The sequence below is a fragment of the Python bivittatus genome, unplaced genomic scaffold, assembly GCF_059951505.1.
Source record: "Python bivittatus isolate LINGU-HERP-01145 unplaced genomic scaffold, Pbiv_v1 ctg000590_np1212, whole genome shotgun sequence".
In the NCBI taxonomy this organism is placed as follows: Eukaryota; Metazoa; Chordata; class Lepidosauria; order Squamata; family Pythonidae; genus Python; species Python bivittatus.
The window spans coordinates 21110002-21129770 of record NW_028277086.1 but is presented as its reverse complement, the minus strand read 5'-3'; the positions used below and the strand labels follow the sequence as shown (position 1 = coordinate 21129770).

The following is a 19769-nucleotide window of genomic DNA, read 5'->3' as shown; positions in this document are numbered from 1 at the left end:
TAAATCATTCCTGGCAGATGGCTGAGCAACTTCTATTCAAATGGTGCATATCCAAGGGGGGCGGGGGGAGCTTACTATTTCCCTTAGGAATTGGTTCCAGTCACATTTTTCCAAACAGGCAGGATCTGCCTTTCTGAAAACTTAATTCAGTACTCTGCCCTCTAGAATGGTAAGGTATAACTCTTGGCCTTCTTTTGTGTAGCACCTCTTCAGACAATTGAAAAGAGTCATTTCCCTCAGTCTTGACTAAGCATTCATACTACCTTTGATTTCTTTTCCTATTACTTAGTTTTCAGTCCCTTGATTATTCTTCTCCAAACCTGTTCAAGATTGTCTGAATCTTTCTTCAAGTTCTCAGAATTGGATAAAATACTTGAACAGAATGAAGTAGAACAATTTCCTGTGATTTAGAAACTGTATTTCATTGATGCAGACTAAAAAGCATTCAGTTGTAGATGCTCTCATTTGGATTCCTGCACAGCTGGAATCAATGCCACTTTGCAATTGTTGAAAACGTCAATTATGTAGGCTAGAAGTGAATTGTACTGTGAAGTTTTCATATTTTTGGGCATTTTTATGCAGGGGTTCACTGAGACCTGAAAATTATTTCAAGGGTTCCAACAGAGTAGAAAGGCTGAGAAGGACTGCTTTAATCTGTCCAGAGTCCTCTATCATTCATCTTCATTGGATAAATCCAAGTTATATTATTATGAGAGGGGGAAAGACATTCACTATTCACATTCTCCACATCATGCATAATTTTAAAAATGTCTACCAACTCTACCATTATTTTCCTTTTTTCTAATTGAAAAAAGCTGCAGCTCTACCCATCATTTTGTATACAGCCTTTTTCAGAATTAATTTGTTGAGAGGCAGCAATGGAATTATGCCCAATATTCTAAATGTATCCACAAGATATCTTTAGAAAGACATTATGATATTGGTGGTTTTGTTTTTGCTCCCTTTCCTAATGACCCATAGTCTGGCATTCACCTTCCTAGCTGTTGCATCTCGGATTGACATTTTCACTGGATTGACATTTTCACTGAATTATGGGCTATTGAGGATCTTATCAGCTCAGAGATCGTCTCCATACAAGTGAAGATAGGATTGTTTTTCCCAAATGTGCATTATACTGGAGTTATTTGGACCAAAATGCATTTTCCATTTCCCCACTTTGGAAAAAATTCTCAAGCCCTTTTTTTCACTCGGCCACTTGAAATAATTTGGGGTCATAAGCACTGCCTGTTCTAAGTCATTTATAAACATGTTAAAAAGCCCTGGTCCGCAATCTCAGTGCAGATTCTTAAGGAATTCACTTAAGGATTAAGGAATTCACTTTTTACTTTATGAATACAGAGCTGTGGAGGAATGTATGCGATAGACTGCATTACAAAAGCATTAGCTGCATTGCCTCCAGCATATATTCTTTTTTAAAAATGCAAAGGATAGCTGTTCTTATCTTTTTTTTTTTTCCCCAAAAGCAGAACCTTTCTTCTTAATAAGTGAAAGAGAGGAATATTATCAATATAATTAACATGGGCTATTTTGTATATTTAGATTTCAAGAATAAAGCATTACTACTCAAATAGTTTCATAGCACAACCAAAGAGTATATCTTTATCCATGAATTGGAGGTTAATGTAAGAATGAACCCTGCTACTTCTAGCCACGGGATACCACTCTTTCAACTACTGACAGTTTCTCAAATCCCAGCTTTCTCCACCACACATACTTGTGAAAGAGAGTACGCTAAATTTGGTTCTGGTTGTGTTTACCCACTGTTTCTTTATCCTCCTGTCACTCTGCGAACGCTGTCAATGATATAGTGACTTGAAAACATGTTTCCATGAAACACAGGAATTTTTAAAAGACCCTTGAAGACCAGAAGCTAGAATTCTGCTGGTTGCATGTTCATAATCATGATGCAGCACATAGTGCACACAGTGGGGTGTGGCAGTTATCACACCGTTGATATAATAAAGGGGAAGGGAGATTTAGGCTTGGGTCCAGTTTGTTTTTCACTAAAACACTAAGATTCACCAGGCAGCAAATGATGGCTCAGGAAAGGAGATAAAGAATTGAAAAGCAACAGGCCTCTGAACGTTTGCTGAGACAGAATTTTGTTCATTTCATTACTAATATGAGCTTGAGAAGGTGAGAGAGGCAGACAGACGCATAGGACAAAGTAAGAGTAATCCTCCTCTGTGGGGGAGGAATATTGCAGAAGAAAGAGAGACTCAACATCCAGTCTTCACCAGGAGCAAGTCTTTTGTAAAACTAATGATTCCATTCAAAACCAAGCTACCTCAAGTACTTTGAATTTGTATTTGAATTACAATAGTGGGATAATCCATTCTCCCTCTAAGAATTGCAACTCAGAAGGAAGCTGAGTGAAATGGCAGACTACATTACTATCCCTGCTAAATAAATAAATATTTAAATCTATGCTGAATTTGCTCATTTGAGACTGAGTATAAAACCTAGTGTTCAGTTATGAAGGATCACTGGATTGCAAACCTGTCATTTCGTAAGATATTTTTACTGGTTGATATGTGCAGAGAAGCTATAGTCCTGAGTTTGGAGATAGGTTCGGAAGTTTGCTTCGTTCTGGGCAGTTGCTCTTAGATATAAAAAATAAGAACAACATGCCATACTTTCTAAACATTGGCTCTGGTGGTGATCGTGCCTGGTGGTGTTATCATATCACACAGATCTACCTACAAAGATAGATCTTTGAACTTTGATTTGAACAAGTACAGAGGTAGGGTTGTTACTGTAAGTATGGAAAATTAAGGTGTCATTTCAATACAAATTTTAGCTTAATGAGAAGAGATATGATAGGTTTTGTTCAGCACACTGTCTCAGTAGTATCATTGTGGGACTGTCTTGAAAATCTGCATTTTTACCTCAGAGTTATATTTTTCAACTGGCCTTGCTCCAGTATGCTCAGAGCTATGCTTGATATCTTATACTCCCAGGTCAAATAGTCCAAGATCATCAAGTGAAATGTATAGGGAGGGGGGTTTTGTATTTTTTTAATTATGGAACTTTATCCTTTCCTTCTACTGAGTTTTAGAAAAGTTATAAATGGAAGATTTCAATTCTACCTATCTTGCTAGCTTTTTAAAATCTTTGCCAGTTGACAAGACTGTAAGCAGGGGGTTGACAAGTTTGGTAGAACAAGTTAGTTCATAGTCTGGGTTTTTTTTTTAATTAAGAATCAGCTTGCATATTACATTAAATCTGTGGTGTATTTGTGTATATGTTATATATTATTTGAATATAATACTTATGGTCATAATCATAATCATCAGTACATCATTCATATACTGAATCAAGGCCTCTTCATGGAAGGTTATAGACATACAGTGGAACCTCGGGTTACGAACGCTTCTGTTAACGAACTTTTTGGGTTACGACCAGCTCCGGTCGCAAAATTTTGCCTCGGTTTGCGAACTCTGCCTCGGGGTACGAACAGGATACGCGGCCATTTTCCCTCCCGTGACACGGTCTGCGGCCATTTTTCCGCCCCTGACACGTGGTCCGCGGCCATTTTCCGCCCCTGACACGTGGTCTGTGGCCATTTTTCCGCCCCTGACACGTGGTCTGCGGCCATTTTCCGCCCCTGACACGTGGTTGTAGGGAGGGGGACTCTCCCTCCAAGCAATAGCCGCCTCCCTGTCCTCCACGCCAGAATGGATTAACAGTAATTACATTGAACCTTATGGGGAAATTTGCTTCGGGTTGCGACCAATTCGGGCTGTGACCAGAGTCACGGAACGAACTAAGTTCGTAACCCAAGGTACCACTGTAATCCACCATGCTGGTCCAGTGTGGGTTGGTAGATAGATGTTTTCCAGGTCTAGCTCTGAGAGACAGTGACTGGCCCAAAGTCACCCAGCTGGCTTCTCTACCGAAGGAAGCACTAGAACCTAGGTCACTCCCCCCTCCATACACTCTGCTGGTTGGTGTCTCTCTCTTTTCACACACACACACACATTTTTATCATTGCAAGCCAACTTGACTGTGGAAGGAACAAAAAGTAGGATAGAAATTCATTAAGTAACTAAATGAATAAATTCATGGAAAAGAAGCATACTTTCCCTCATCCACATCGGGATAGTTGTGCACAGGACAGAATCATAATTATTTTCTTCCGTTCTGCAATATTCCAGAAATTTCCTCCCATGCAGCAGTTATTGCTAATACAAGGCTCCCATCTGAATCAAAGAGAGTGTTTTGGGGGGGTTGTTTTGTTGAGCAGGGCATACTGTAGACAAGGGACTTTATATGAGTTTCACTGCTGTGTCTGGATTGGGTATATCTTAGATATTGGCCATGTCTAAGTCCCAAATAGTTGCCATTGACCTGGGTTGGATTTTCAGTTGTGGCCTTTTATATAGTGCAGCTTAATGTTTGTTATTGGAGTGTCATTATTAAGACAAATAACATCCGCTTAGCATATGTGGTTACATAAACAATGGCTGAACTTGCATCTTAATAACAATATTAAAAAAGGTTGCAATCATTCATATTTATATGAAGTATTGCGTCAATCTAAGGCATGGATTTAGAATGTTAAGGCCTTCATTCAACCCTCCCTCGATACTTTCTAAGTTTATTCTTATTTTCTTCACAGTAACACATTTCGGTATACTTTGGAAGCTACTAAATCCCTCCGTCAAAAACAAGGAGAAGGACCAATGACTTACTTAAACAAAGGGCAGTTTTATGCCATAACACTGAGTGAAGCTGGAGACAACAAATGCTTCAGATATCCAATCAGCAAAGTCCGGGTATGGCTAGTGTTGCATGGGATTGATAATGTTGGTTTGCTAAAGACTTTCAATGTGCGCCCATGTTTTCATTCTGCTGAAATGTGAATATAGTTATGACCACCATGACCTTAACAGAAGCTTAAGCTCATTCTTCTCCAAAAAGATTGTGAGTCAGGGACCTGAAAGGGAATTCTCAGTGCAAAATGTCACGGACCACTACACCTGTTATGGAGTGCTAAATTATTTTAAGTTTTGTCTGTTTATTTGAAATGTTGATGTTTTGTTTGGCAGTTTCAGAAACTTATATGGCAACTTTTTCTTCTACAAGATAACATGATAATGAGGAGGGTTGTGCAAAAGCTATTAGAAGTGAATACTTTGGAAAGTGCCCCTTCAAACCCACATCTTAAAATATCAAGACGGCTACATCTCTTTGAAGTTCAGTAGGGCCATTTTGAGACCCTTTCCCAGCTTTTGAGCATTCTTGTGTATGGACAGAAGATATATGGGCCAGTATTGCTTTCAGAACACCTGAAAGCATCAGTTAAAAACAGCTTATACTAGGAATACAAGCAAATAAAAATCTTTCATTGGGTAAATAAGGCATCATATTTAATGCCAAGCAAATCTCTTGGAGTATTTTATATGTAAGGTACCAGAAAGAAAAACACTCCAGAAGGTAGGGAGACCTGGAGAAAGATCTGTAATGACGATGCTAAGATTCAGGCACGCTTCAGGGGGAGAAGACAGTTCTTTTGATATCTATATCCCCAAGATGTTTGGAGCTCTAAACATGAGTTGTGGGTAATGGCAATCCACAGATTTCATAATTCTGCCATTCATTTACTAAGTTTTATAAGAAGGAATTATTGTGGTTTGTTATCTGGGAGTGGCCACACTTGTTTCTAATTTGGGTTGATTGAGTGCCAAGTGAGGCTGCCATTTTTGGTCAGTTGGCAGGGCTGGGACTTTTTTTCACTTGTTTTCTATCTAGCTGTTCAGAGCAATACTGGGCAGTTCGATCTAAACACCAGTTCAGTGATACTATGCGCCTGAAATAACATGGCTCTAGTCTAGGACATTATGGGAAATCAAAAGGGTGGACAGACTCTCCAACTGCTGAGAATGTGGGTAGTTGGTAGTTCAGCCAGGAATTCTTTGTCCAGTATGACCAGTCAGTAAGACAGTGGCGGGCTCTGCTTCACTGGACATGTACAAACAGATCTTAAACAGCTGTCCCTGGGGGATGCTTTAATATGGATTCCTGCAGTAAGGAGGTTATAGGACTCAGTAGACTTAATTGACTTTTTCAACCCATATTTCTGTAAATTGATTGCTTTTGATGGTAATTGTTGTTAGGTTTCAACAATGAGTTTCTTCCTCTGTTTCTCTTGACATGGGAGCCTGATTGCCTTATACTAAACAAGGTACTTTAAGAAAAAAAATTGAGACATGACTGGTTGATGGAATCTAAAAGGAGAACAGTTATGTTCCTTAGCATTTCAGTTTATTGACCATAACCATTTGATGTTTGTTGTGTGGTCTTTCTAGAGTGTGATCATGGTTGTATTCAGTGAAGATAAAAACCGGGATGAGCAGCTGAAGCACTGGAAATATTGGCATTCACGACAGCACACAGCTAAACAGAGGGTCTTGGACATTGGTGAGTGATAAGCAGACCTGTGACTCCCATCTTCACTGACGCTTTTCATTACCTTGGAGACTTGCAGCTGGGGAACCAGAATAGGCATGTCCAGAAATGAAATTTATTCTGAAGTGAGAATAGCCAATTGGTAAACCCCGTCTGGTTGTGGTATGCAACAAGGCTGCACTAAAGTATTTTTCACAGTTGGTGCAAACTCACGGTATGGGGCTTCACCGTTTGAAATATGTAATATTTCTGGGAGAATAAGTATTCAGTCTAAGCAAAGTCTACATGTTCTTCAAAACCTAAACTGAATTTATTTTATGTGTTAAATATTTTTAGGTGAACTAGTAATAAAAAAAAAAAACCTGTTATAAGAGTAGCAGAATAAGCAACTCATATGTTCAAAGTAAATTCAAAACTACAGATTCCAGCTTCCCAGAATTTCTCATCAGTTTTCTGTCTCCAAACTGCCCACTCAGATAACTTACTCTCTCTCATCACCATGGTAACTAGTCACACACATTCCCATAATATCTTTCCAACTGACCACTCCTACATGAGATGTGCTGTATTTGACACTAGTTTTTTACTGCTCCTGGTATCTTCTTGATGTGCTGGGCTGTATCTCATTAGGAATCCTGGGAGTTCCAGTCCAAGACATCTGGAGATATCTAAGCTAGGGAAGGCTGCTTTACATGTCCATCTTTCCTAACCCCCCCTTCTCCTCTTCTCCCTATTTCTAATTCATTTTCTTTCTCCATCTTTCAAAATAACTGACAAAAGATCAAAAGTGATTGGTGGTATAGGTCCATCTATCACTTTATCTCCTGTGGTTACCCAACATGGTGGTCCTAGCCCACCAACTGAAAAGCAGAGTTTTATTAAGGCTTTTAAAATAATTAGATTAATTAAAATTAACTAATTTTCAGGCTTTTGTAAAGTTTTGGCCTATCCAGCTCAGGGAGACGATGGCATGATGGAATTGCATTGCAGCATCACATACATGTACAAAAGGAGCAGACCTTGCAACACAATGGCATGACGCTGCCTTCATCATTTTTATGAAAGCCTTTCATCTTGTTAAGACCTGGCCTACCATCTGTCTTCTTGGTACTGAAATCCAGGTTGGGAGCATTAGGGTCAATGGGCCATCAGCCCTTCTTCCTTTTCCTTGCCAGGTGGAAATACTTCATAAGGGAGCAGTGTTGTACTCCCTTTGTCTTTTAAAACAAAAAGTTTCCCATAGCTGTTCAGCATACCCGACTGCTCACACAAATCATACTTCTTATTAGAAAAGATTTATAAGAGATTATAAGATTTATAAGAGATTACAGGCTAGTATTAACTATTTGAACAGTGTTATTATAGGCTATACTCTCTTTTCCTTAGTCTTTCTTTCTCTCTCAGGGGTAATCAGCTTTTCCTGATTCTTCTGTTCTTTTGCCAGAGTTTAACTTTCACTTATGCTGATATTAACTGGACACAGCACATGGAGGACTACTTAGTTCCTTTTAGGGCAAAACTGTTCCATTTACTCAATTGTGCCAATGCAATATTCCATTGTTTTGTATAAAATAGAAAGTTCCCATCGATGGAATCTGCTCAGACCTCTCTGTTGCTCAGTTGAAGAGTTAAACTCTCTATCTTTTGTGTTTTTACCTGGTTTAGAATCATAGGAATTTTGGACGTCATCTGGTCCAGCCCCATGCTTAATGTATAATCTGTGTGTAGAATGTGAGTACAGTATCTCTGACAAAGCTATTATGGACATCCACTCTGACAAGGGAGAACCCACCACTTCTGGGGCACCCTGTTCTTTTCTTGAACAGCTCTTGTTCTTAGCAATTTTCTCCTAAACTTCTCTGCAATTTTACACCAACTGATTCTAGTTCTGCGTTAGGACAGCTGCTTGAAGATTGCTACCAAATCCGCCCTCCCCCAATCTTCTGTTCTTCAGGTTTGTCATGCCGTATTGCTTCTGATATTTGTACAAGAATTAGGGGGTAAAAACCTTAGCAAAATACTATAAGGAGAAGATATTCAAACACTTAGGCTCTATGTTTGGAGTGTATTTACATTATAAAGATAAAAATCTGTTTAGCTGCCTTTCTAGAAACATTTTACTTAGGAGAGGGCCACTGCTGAGCTGTGACTTTAGGAGGAAGCAGATGGAGACTGCATTGTCAATCATTTATCCATTTTCCAAGAAGCCTTCAAAAACTGCGGTCTTTGAAAAGGCATAGGGATCTCTTTTCCGAAATAAAGGGAATGGTAAGCAAGTAAAAAGAAAAATGCACCTAAACACTAAGAATTAAGATCAACAATAAACTACCACATTTTATGAACTATCAAAACATTATTACAAAAAAAAAAAAAAAAAGGTTTCTCATAGCATTATCAGATAAAAATCAGTTCAGTTACCAATTATATAGTTTAACCACTGGTCAAACCTGAAAAGTCACCTGCATCAGCATATTATGAATATTGAGCAACGGTTAAGGCACATTATCTGGGGAAAATTGCCTAAAAAAAGAAGTACTTTTAACAGGAAACCTTCATTGTTTTTGTTTGCAAGTTTTTGGGCAAAGTGCCCCATCTTTCTTCTCAGAGGGCTTTCGTGCGGGCACTTGCAGGTTTCATGCCAACAGATGACAGAGAAGTTTTCCATATCTTGTTTCCCAGGCATTTTTTGAAGAAAGAATTCTCACACTGAAACATGTAAAGAACATGTTTAGATCACATATTTAAATCAACATGTAAAGTAAAGGACATATTTAGATCTCTCCTAAGTTTGATGTTATCTCAAATCCAAAAGAAGGCTTTGGATCCAATGGATTAATATTAGTAAATAAATTTCTGGTTTAGGATTATTAATTATTTAATGTGCATAACACTAGGTGTAGGGGTGGTTTTGAAAAATGATGTGCTGTTTCAGTCTCCCAAGCTAGTTTCCTAAGTACCATCTTTCCTTAAAATAAATTCCAACATATTCTTGAACTATAATTCTCATAACCCTCATGTAGGGGGTTCTGAATTGTTAGAGTTGTTGCCCAACAATGTTAGACAGTCACATGACTCAGAAAACACTGTTCTTGTGATAGTTTGATGAGCTCTGAATAAGTGTCTAATGATTTTCTTTTATACTGTATCTATAGAATTTTGGAAAATATTACAATAATTATATGAATCAGAAAGAGTGGGTGTGGGTCTAATAATACTATGCTCTGAGATATTCTCACTGCCCCCACCTAGAATAGGGTTCTTCCTTATCACTATTCCTCCGTTCTACTTTTGTCATTGTGCACTGAGTTGAATCCATGAAACTGCCAAGAGAGCGAAGGGGACACTTGATCATATTGGTTGATGACATCTGGTGGCCCAGGATGGTGGTAATGTATCTATCCCGGCCCTCCTTTATCTTTTGGCAGCTGCACTGTCTCCTGTTAGGTTTCCAGGTGAAATTCAAAGTGCTGGCTGTCACCTTTAAAGCCCTACATGGTTTGGGACTAGGTTAGTTGAGGGACTGCCTCTTCCTGGTGATTTCTGCCTACCCTACCAAATCTGGCAGAGTGGACATCCTCCAGATACTCTTGGTGATACAGTGTTACCTGGTGGCCCCCGGACATGTGCCTTCTCTATCATGGTGCTTGCCTTATGGAACAGCCTTCCCCCCCTCCCAAGATTGGGATGGTCCCAACTCTGTTGGCTTTCTGGAAGGCCATGAAGACTTGTTTCTTTTTCCAGGCATTGGGGCCAGGATGTTAGCAATAGGAGTTCTGGCATGGGTGCCTGTGATTGATGCCTATGAAGATTGTATTGGACCTCGACTTGCTTTATTTTTGTTTCGTTTTAATGGGAAGTTTTATTTTGCCTTGTTTTTGCTTGTTCGCTACCCAAAGTTTGGGTACCCATAGATGGGCAGCCGTATAAATTGGATATATATAGTAAAGTAAAAAAAGCCAGGGGAACAGGCAGTTTTAGAGAGAAGGCAGAAGAAGAAGAAGAGGAGGAAGAGGAAGATGTAGGGAAGGGGAGATGGTGTGCTCCCTATTGGAATTTAGGGTTTTACTTTATGATGTTAATCCTTGACATTATTTCTAATATTCCATCTAATATTCTTAATTATCCTGCAGCAGTAACTTAACTTGATAACACAGTTCTGTGTTGTGAAAGATGGCCCAATTTTTTTTCACTAGGTAGATTAAAAATCTGAAACACGGACATCTGGGAATCTTCCTCTTACAGAAAGCCAAATCTCTCATTTGAAAATTCCACAGATTTTTGTGCCCTCTGGTGTGTTCGACATTCCAAGAAGATTGTTTCGCTTGTCCGGACAGCTTCCCAGCCTTTCAGAAGTGTCTACACTGAATTCTTTCTTTATAGTCAGTCAGATTTCTATCATGTAAATACTGTTGAGAATATTAATGGTCTCCTGAATAGAACGTGTTTCATTTTTATAGAAAATGAAGGAGGGGCAAGAGAATGGGTAGAAATTTTCCACATGTTCATTATAGAAATATACCGTTTTGCTCGTGTGATGTTAAATTAGTTTAATTCTGTAACAATATCATTTCAGAAAGTTGATTTTTGGGTTTATATTATCCATGAATTTATTTTGAAAGTGAATGTTTAGAATTTTTAAAGAAACACCATAAGGGTTCTACTTTCAGAATATTTAGGTCACTATTCAAAAATTTGAAATTTCTATAAATCTAGTTTGATGAGTGTAAAGGAATCTCAGGGCATAGAATGTGTTGCAATCCCAGGGCAGATGATAAACTAGCAATCTCGAAATCAGTGTTTCTCAACCTTAGCAAGTTTAAGATGTGGACTTCAACTCTCAGAATTCCCTAGCCAGCATGGCTGGCTGGGGAATTTTGGGACTTGAAGTCCACATATCTTAAACTTGCTAGCATTGAGAAACACTGATCTAGACCATTATTAAGAGATCAGCAATGTATCATACAGAACATTCGTGTTCTTTCTTCCCTTCCAGCCAAACTAGTTTGGCACAAAACTGCATCATGGAAAGCTGCCCAGGGTGTGATAACTGTACTTCCTTCTTCAACCCATGAACAATTCATTTATTTGTTATATACCATTGCATTGGGAGTGATTCCCAATGGTTGGCAGTATAAATAAGCCATAAATGTACAATGGTCCCAGAATATGCAACAGTAAAACTGTAAAAATAATAAAAGCATAACAATAATAGAATTAAACGTAAAAAGAAAAGAGCAGGAATAGGCACTACCCAATCTAACCACCATGACATTGATTCTCAAAGCCCTTTTTAACAGCCTTTCAAACCGCAACTGCCACTACCACTTGGAGTTGTTTCTACAAAGTGGGGACCACTGTGGAAAAACATTGTGGAGGGAGTTGTTGAACCTCCCCAACCTGGACCAGCACACAGGCCAGGCCAGTTCCACCTGGAGATAACTGGAAGCCAAGGCATGTTGTGCTTTATAGGTTAAAACCAACACTTTAAATCAGGGGTCTTCAAACTTTTTAAACAGGGGGCCAGTTCACGGTCCCTCAGAATGTTGGGGGGCCGGATTATAGTTTGAAAAAAACATGAGGAGAGGAGGAGAGCCGCCGGACCCAGCATACCTGTCATGTAGAATAGTCCGGCTCTGCGATCTCCCTCCTTGTGCATTGCCCGCAGCTCCCGACACAGCCCCAACACTTCCGCTTCTGACAGACAGCAGTGGCGGCCAATCAGGCGGGCGGGCTGGATAAATGACCCTGGCGGGCCGTATCCAGCCTGCAGGCTGTACTTTGAGAAACCCTGCTTTAAATTGTATCTGAAAAACTACTGAGAGCTACTGCAGTGCCTACAGTGCAGGTGTCATATGGCTCTAGCTGCTCTTGCACATTAGCATGTAGGCTGCTGCATTATGCACGAACTGCAGTTTCTGAATAATCTTCAAAGGCAGCCCCACATAAAGAGCATTGCAGTAGTCTAATTTAATGGCGATGAGGCCATGTGTTACTTTTGTCAGGGTCTCCCACTCCAGGTGGTGCCTCTTCTGCTTCTTCTGTCATGCTATACTTGGCCTTGTTTTTTATGTTCTCCCTCTTCTACTCCTGGACTGTGCAAGAAGGTCTTGTCCATCCACCTGTTTGCCAATAGTGAATGTTTGTAATACAAAGAGAAAGGACAACTGGAGTCTCTGGTTATTTGTTTCAGTGGGATTTGCAAAAAATTACTTAAAGCTAAACATAGTTGGCATCTACAGTTGATTGGTGCCAGTGTAGAACCCCATTATTTCTTCTATAATTAACTCCCTCAATAAAATATTGACTAATAGAATGCAATCAACCAAAATTAAGCTCTAGCTGACATAATTAGGCTAATAAGTGGGAACCTGATTAATTTTTCAAGTACCTTTTTACCAAGTTTGAAGAATAGTTGTAAGATGGTTTATAAAATATTGGTGTCAGCAAACTGGGCCAGAACAGCAGTACTAAAATGAAAGTCATGAATAACAAGAAAATATACTGGAATGTAAGGACAATTGTCTGTATTTTATAAAAGCATCTGTGATTTGTTGTGTTGTTTGTTACAGCTGATTATAAGGAAAGCTTCAACACCATTGGAAACATTGAAGAAATTGCTTATAATGCTGTATCGTTCACTTGGGATGTTAATGAAGAGGCAAAGGTAAGACCCCACCCTGCCAAAAATGCATAAATTTTGTAGGGTAACATGCAGAATTGCTCAGCAAACAGAACCTAAGGCAATATTTTGCATTATTGTGGGAAAAAATAGAGCCAAGCACACTATGTGTGCTACCAGAAGCTCCTGAGTAAAAGATAGGATGTACATCTACTGTATATCCATAAAAAATACATCCATTTTAATAATGGATCTTCTGCTGTTTAGAACTTATTAGTCCAAGATTGCCAATCTTTGGGATCTTTTAAATTACCCTTGTTTAAATACCAAATGTCAGTTCCAGTGAACTGTAACTTTGAAGCTATTTCAGAATGATATTTTGAAGGACTGCACAAGGTATCCTCTTTTATTAGGAACATTGGACCATTTAGCTTGAAAGTGTCTACATGTCGATAAATATGAAGTCAGGATTTTAGGAACGCTTGGTTGGTTAAAAAGTAATAGTTCCATTCATGCCTAAAACTAAAACATAATGGATGGGTTCAAGCATCACACTAAGTTAAAAGCAAATATTATGGCTTAACAAGATCTGTAAAAAAAAGCCTTTGCGTTCCAGTAGTTTCAGAGAGTTCTCTTCCCTGATCTTACATGGGGTTTCCCAAGCTGAACTTTGGACTTTCTGGGTGCAAAGAATGAAGTTGGCATATACTTCATTTCAAGTTGCATAGGTATTTGTCTTTCCCACAGAGAAATCATCTCCATTTATGTAGTCCATTTGTATAAATTATTCACACTGTTAGCCTATTTTCCTGCACTTGAGATGAAGAAATAGGATAAAAGATCTACATGAAGTGGGTCTTCACTTTAATAGCAGATGAGGGTGACTTTGGGGAATGGCACATCATGCAGTAATACTTTCTAGGACTAACAGCGCATTGGCCTTAAGTGTACCTGGGGGATAAAGAGAATCACCCCTTGAAGTAAAATGGCCAGGTAATACTTTTGAAGCAACTCTTGCTGAAAAGCATTTGTCTGAATCAACTTTATCACTACCTGGAGATATAGAGCTGGGTTCAGGGGTGTCTGCAAGGGGAGAAGGTCAACATCTGCAAAATGGCAACCATTGTGTCACTTGGATCATGACACCATTTCCAGATTTAAACACAGTCCCCCTGCCCCACCCCACTGATACCCTTGAACCCAGCTCCAGATCTCCAGATATCAATAAAGTTGATTCAGACAAAGTCATATCAGTGATACTGCTTCAAAAGCAGTTGGCTGGGTTTTTCTTAGCTTCATGATATACTGTTCTGGAGGCTTCTCCAAAATTAGACCCAGAAACACAAAAAGCTGTGTCAAGTTCTTTTTAGTGGTTTACTTCCTTTTATCCAAGGCAATTCTCATTATACAGTATTATTGTTACAAACTGTGTAAATTCAGCATGAATTGATGCTACAGCATTTTGTCTTGTTTGATTAAGTCAGTGTGGCTGAAAACACTTTACAGCTACTTTACAGAGGAAACCAGGTCTCAGTGGAATAGCGAGATCTTTCACTCAGAATAACTGTGATGGCATAGATATAAATGTAATATAGTGAACCAGTGCATTTCTCTATGGATGTTTTGATTGAATGATTCCAAGTTGCCTATTGTGATATCAGGAGCAGAAGAATGTTGCAAGAGGGAAATCCATTTGTTCAAAAAAGCATCCATAGCCCTGTCCACTAGAAATTGGACCACTAATATTTGCAGATGAAGGAACAATATCTCCTGGAATTACTGAGGCAAATAGTCCATTGTGTAGTACAGGAATTGTACTTCTATACGTTGTACAATCTCTGCTTGACAGATGTTCTGAATTTCCATTCCCATTAGCTCCAGCCAGCATAATCAATGGAACATTTATGGACCATGCAACATGTTGGAAGTTGGTATTAATTGTCTCTTCTACAAGCTAAATATATGCACTTCCTTCCATTTTCCTCATAGGAACTAGTCTTCAACATTATCGTCGCTCTTTGAACATATGCTACTTTGTTGATGTCATTGTATTTGATGAGCATAGCCACCCTCACACCCAAATAGCTTAGGGTCCTCTTCCTTGTGATGCACTCTTGTACTACTGAGCCATATGTGAATCTGGCATCTGCATCGTATCAGTCATTCCTATACAGTTGGGACTCTTCCACAACCATGTGGGATAATACCACAGGAAAATGCTTTTCTCACAGAAATGAGTCTATAAATCAGATTATGTACATGGTTCTACTGTGTCTGCAGACATTCCCTTGATGCTCACCAAGCTCACTGCCCACCTGAGTTCTTTTTTGTATCATTTTAAGTAAAAAAATAATAATTAGGACAGTATGCTGCAACATCTCAGCCTTTACTTATTTGTAGCAATACCTTAGGGTCTTACTAAGATCCCACTGGGATGGCCCAGATCATCTTGGAGGACTTGTGTGCCTTGTGGCTATGATCATGAAGATCTCTCATGGTGGCTAGTTTCCATGTACACCCATCACACACTCTCCGAATCCTGAAATGCACTCCCTATCCTTTGCAGCTATCCTTTCTGAGTTGGTGCTGTCTGGACACCTTGACATATTGTGCAGTATCACTGGTTCTAAAACATTGCTTTAGATAGGCCTGTTCAACATATGGCCCACGGGTTGAGGTTAGGGTTAGGGCTAAATCTCCAAGTCTCACTACTGCTGCCAGCTCCGGCACTGCCCCAGCTCCACTAGCCACCAAACAGCAGACTGAAGCAGCCCGTAATGATGTTTAATTTATCAGTGTGGACCTTTCTGCTCTACAAGTTGTGCAGGCCTGCTTTAGATTACTTTAGTGGGATACGTGCAGCATGTTATGAATGCAGGCTTTCCAGAACTGATAAGAAGCTTGACTACAAAACAGAAAACCAGGTGGAACAGCAGAAGTCCCACAAACTCATGGGAACATGGTGGTGAGAAATTGGTTAGAGAAAAAGATCGTTATTTCTCCTTCCCTTCTACCAACAGATTGTTTGCCACCTTGTTGCAGAGTTAGTATATATAACTGCCCTCTAATATCAGGATCTGGTGTTACCAGAGAAGTATGCATGTGTATATATATAATCTTGCTGGGAAATACTTTTGGAAGGGTGCTGCTGCTGCTCGTTTCAAGATTGCAAGACTTAGTAAAAAGACTTAGTAGAATGTAGTTCCTGTGTCAAAAGAAACAGTTTTAGGGAATGTCTCCAGCATGTAGCTGCTGAATTGAGAGTTCCTGTATCAATTTTCCACAGCAAGATTCAGATTCAGTGGATACTGAGGCTGATTAGTTCACTAGAACATAATTGTCCTTCAGATCTTTGGGTGTTGTAGCCCTTTCTAACCAAGCTTCAACTGTGCATGTCAGTGAGAAAGAGAAAGGGATGTATATTTCATTTTCTTAGAATAATCTTAATACAACAACATTTCTGTTAATGATTGGTACTTTAAAAATGTGGATTAAAACTAGAAACTATATATAAACCCAATAATCAGAATATTTACTTGAGATTGCACTTCTTTAAATCACATTTAAAATAGAATGTCTTACATAATGCACCATGACTGTAATGTCTTCAAGAAAGGCAGTATATACACATGATTGAACAGGTGTGTGATCGGCTTTTGCAGCAAATTGAATTTTTATGTAGTTGCTGGGGCGTGGTGCAGGGTTACAGGAGCTGCTTAAATGAAATGTAAACATTTGCTGGAGACGTTGGTATTGAGCTGAAACAAAGGCGTTGACTTTGCATGGAATTTATAAGGAACGGATGTCCAAAAAAGCTATAAAAGCTGTGCTAACTCTGCACAAAGAACTTGTATTTATTTAATGCCTACTCTGGCCTGTGTCTAGTATTCAGAACTAACTACATAACATAAAAATAAATAAATAAAAGGTTAAAAATATAATTGATACATGAATTCGTTGTACAATTAATGCATTAGTAATAGGATCCTTTTATGGCATGGAGCTCTCTTGAACTGAACATTATTCTCTCTCCTATAAATAGGTTTCTTATTTTTAAACCATAAGGTTATTAGGACTATAACAAGCTACCTTACACTAGACAAATCTTCAGAGTCTATGGACGTTGTTGGTATCAGGCCTTTGAGGTGGGCCAAGTCAGGAAACAGGTTCCACAAGTTTGATAATGGATATAATAACAGAATCATCAAAGCCTGACAGTGCTTTCCCTTCCCTCCCTCTTATACTCCAGGAAATTAGGGGGAATATAAGAAGCTACCTTACACTAAATCACTAGTGTAAATTGTGGTATTTCTCTGTAATGACCTGTGTTATTGCCTCTGGCTGCCAATAGCTTTGCCAGATCTTGTACTTCTGCATCTCTGTCTAGCTAAAACTATGTCATTGAACAAACCAAGAGCTGAATCACACTGCTCAACGGAACAAGAAAATACTTGAGCCTAGATTGTTCAAATTATCTAGGACAGGTTTTCTCAACCTTGGCAACTTGAAGACGGGTGGACTTCAACTCCCAGAATTCCCCAGCCAGCAAGGAACCCTCATCTAGGATATGTTATCTGCATCCAAATATCTGTTTCCGGTATTGTGTCCTTAAGAGAGGCTTCCTCTAGTCCCAACCAGGATGTGGTCCCAGCTGCATTTGGGCCCTGATGATGACTTAAGATAGAGGCTTCTTGGTAATGGCACACCAAACTGGGAATCTCCTCCTCCCCAGGAAAATGCAGTTGGTCCCCACATTGACAAGTTTTGACAATGCTATACATTCAGACACTTTTCTAGCAATATAGCCCAAAGACAAATGTATTACTTAAATCAAGGGGTCGTTGTACCATTACTCTTAGTAGTTTATGTATGTTTTACTTTGAGGTTTTACTTTTATTTTATTCACTATTTTGGAATATTTTAAACTAAAACTTCCATCTTCCTTTGAAACAAGTTTTGATTATTGATTTCTTGCTCTTCAAGCATAATTTTAAGGGCAGTTCTGTACGGATCTTCATAAATCTTCATTAGAGAATATATGAGAAGGTTTTAGGGAATGGTATGCATGTTTTGGACAAATAAATTTCTTGACTCAGTTCCAATTAAAAGGAGGTAGTATGAGAGGATGAGCACTGGAGGAACCACTGGGGGAGATGGGCACCTAGTCTGATTTGAAATAAAACAACTTCTTCTCTTCCTAAACCTCTCTCTGTGGCTCTGGTGTCCTCTGGATGTAGTGGACTACGACTGCCATCATTCCTACCTACCACAGATGGGATGGAGAGGAGATATTTTCCAGTCACCTCTGTTGCCAGTGCAGGAGAGTCCCCTGGTCCTTCACAGCAACTTTTTAGGAGCTATAGACATGGGGGTCCGAAGAACCTTAATTTAAGCATTGCGCTACTTTGAAAAAAATTGTTCCTGTCTTCATTGGATTTTTATGATGTTATTTGTTTTAAAGTGTACCAAAGATCTTTTAATTGTTATTAAACTGCATACTTTGTAAGCTGCCGAGAGCTGTTAGATTTTGGCGGGGTACAAAATATCACCAAGTCCTGAGGCCGTGATACTTGGGTAAACCTCTGAGAATTTCCTCAAATGAGCTCTATGGGCTAGCTCTGCTCAACAGATTAGATGCCATGATATTAGGTCTCATGTAGATAATTGGTGATATTGACTTCCGTTAAGAGATAACTTTGTGTTACGTTGACTAAAAAGGCTGGTTCCATGTTTGAGAGGATCCAGGGCAAAATCCTCATATAGACTCCTCCACTGACAGTGTTGCTGCAGTTGGGGGTCAGCACTCCTAGACAGGACCTAACTGCCCGTTAAATTATCATTGGAATGAAGCTAGGTGAAAAATTAAAATGGTGACCGGAGCCATCAAGCTGCCTAATGCTGCTTAGATTGCTGGATCTTTAAAATAAATGAGGGAATACCCCAGCAGAAAACAGGAGGATGCTTTGCCAGGGTTCTGGAACACTACAGTCCTGGCAATTGTCATGGAGGCCAGATGCTGGCACCAACACTAGTTACTAAGCTGGTATTTACCTAACGGCTGTTGAATACCTTCTTCAAGGCCATCTCTATACTCCTCTGTTGGCTGCTGAATGGACTGAGCTACTCCTTTCTGCCCAGTTCTGCTCCAGGCCAAGTGTTCACTGTTACTTTTCCATGTATCAGAAAGCTACAATTTGAGGCCTAAGGGTCTGACCCTACAGGCAGCCAAAAATTGTTACTAAATTGTAATTTTTATTGTAACAGGAGGAGAAAGTAATGAAATGCATGCCTGGAGAGTCATGCATTTACCTATGTATTGTTTCAATTACATTTAATGAAAACTGAATATAGTTTTTGTTCTGGCTTATCCTACCTATTCTACTCACAGAAAAAGTCAAGCCCAGAAAAGTTCTATAGCCCAACCCTAGACCCAAAAAGTTTGCAAGAAGCGATGTAATTGGTTGTAGCATTTGCAGTAAGATACATGATTATGCAAGTGTCATGTTTGCAATCTTTACTCACCCTTTACTCACCCTTTACTCATGCTCTCAAGGAAGTATGTACAACAGTTTTCTCCATCCTGGTGTTCTTGTTTAGCAAGATGATGTGCTTTTGTGATCTCTATTGCCTTTCCTTCAAACTTCTCTCCTCCCATAGCATACAGTACTGTAAATCTGACCTTCTGTCTTGAATAAGTTGCTGAAGTAAAAAAGACCCC

At 39.3% G+C, this 19769-nt stretch overlaps 1 protein-coding gene across 1 annotated transcript in view; it reads left to right on the top strand.

The window, feature by feature from the left end:
- The window catches only part of GRHL2 (grainyhead like transcription factor 2), an 86383-nt gene that overhangs the window by 21818 nt on the left and 44796 nt on the right, over positions 1-19769 (top strand). Inside the window, exons 6-8 of the mRNA XM_007431054.4 lie at positions 4643-4799; positions 6333-6444; positions 13002-13096. Coding sequence (XP_007431116.1) covers positions 4643-4799; positions 6333-6444; positions 13002-13096 — 364 coding nt within the window. The remainder of the gene's footprint in view (positions 1-4642; positions 4800-6332; positions 6445-13001; positions 13097-19769) is intronic.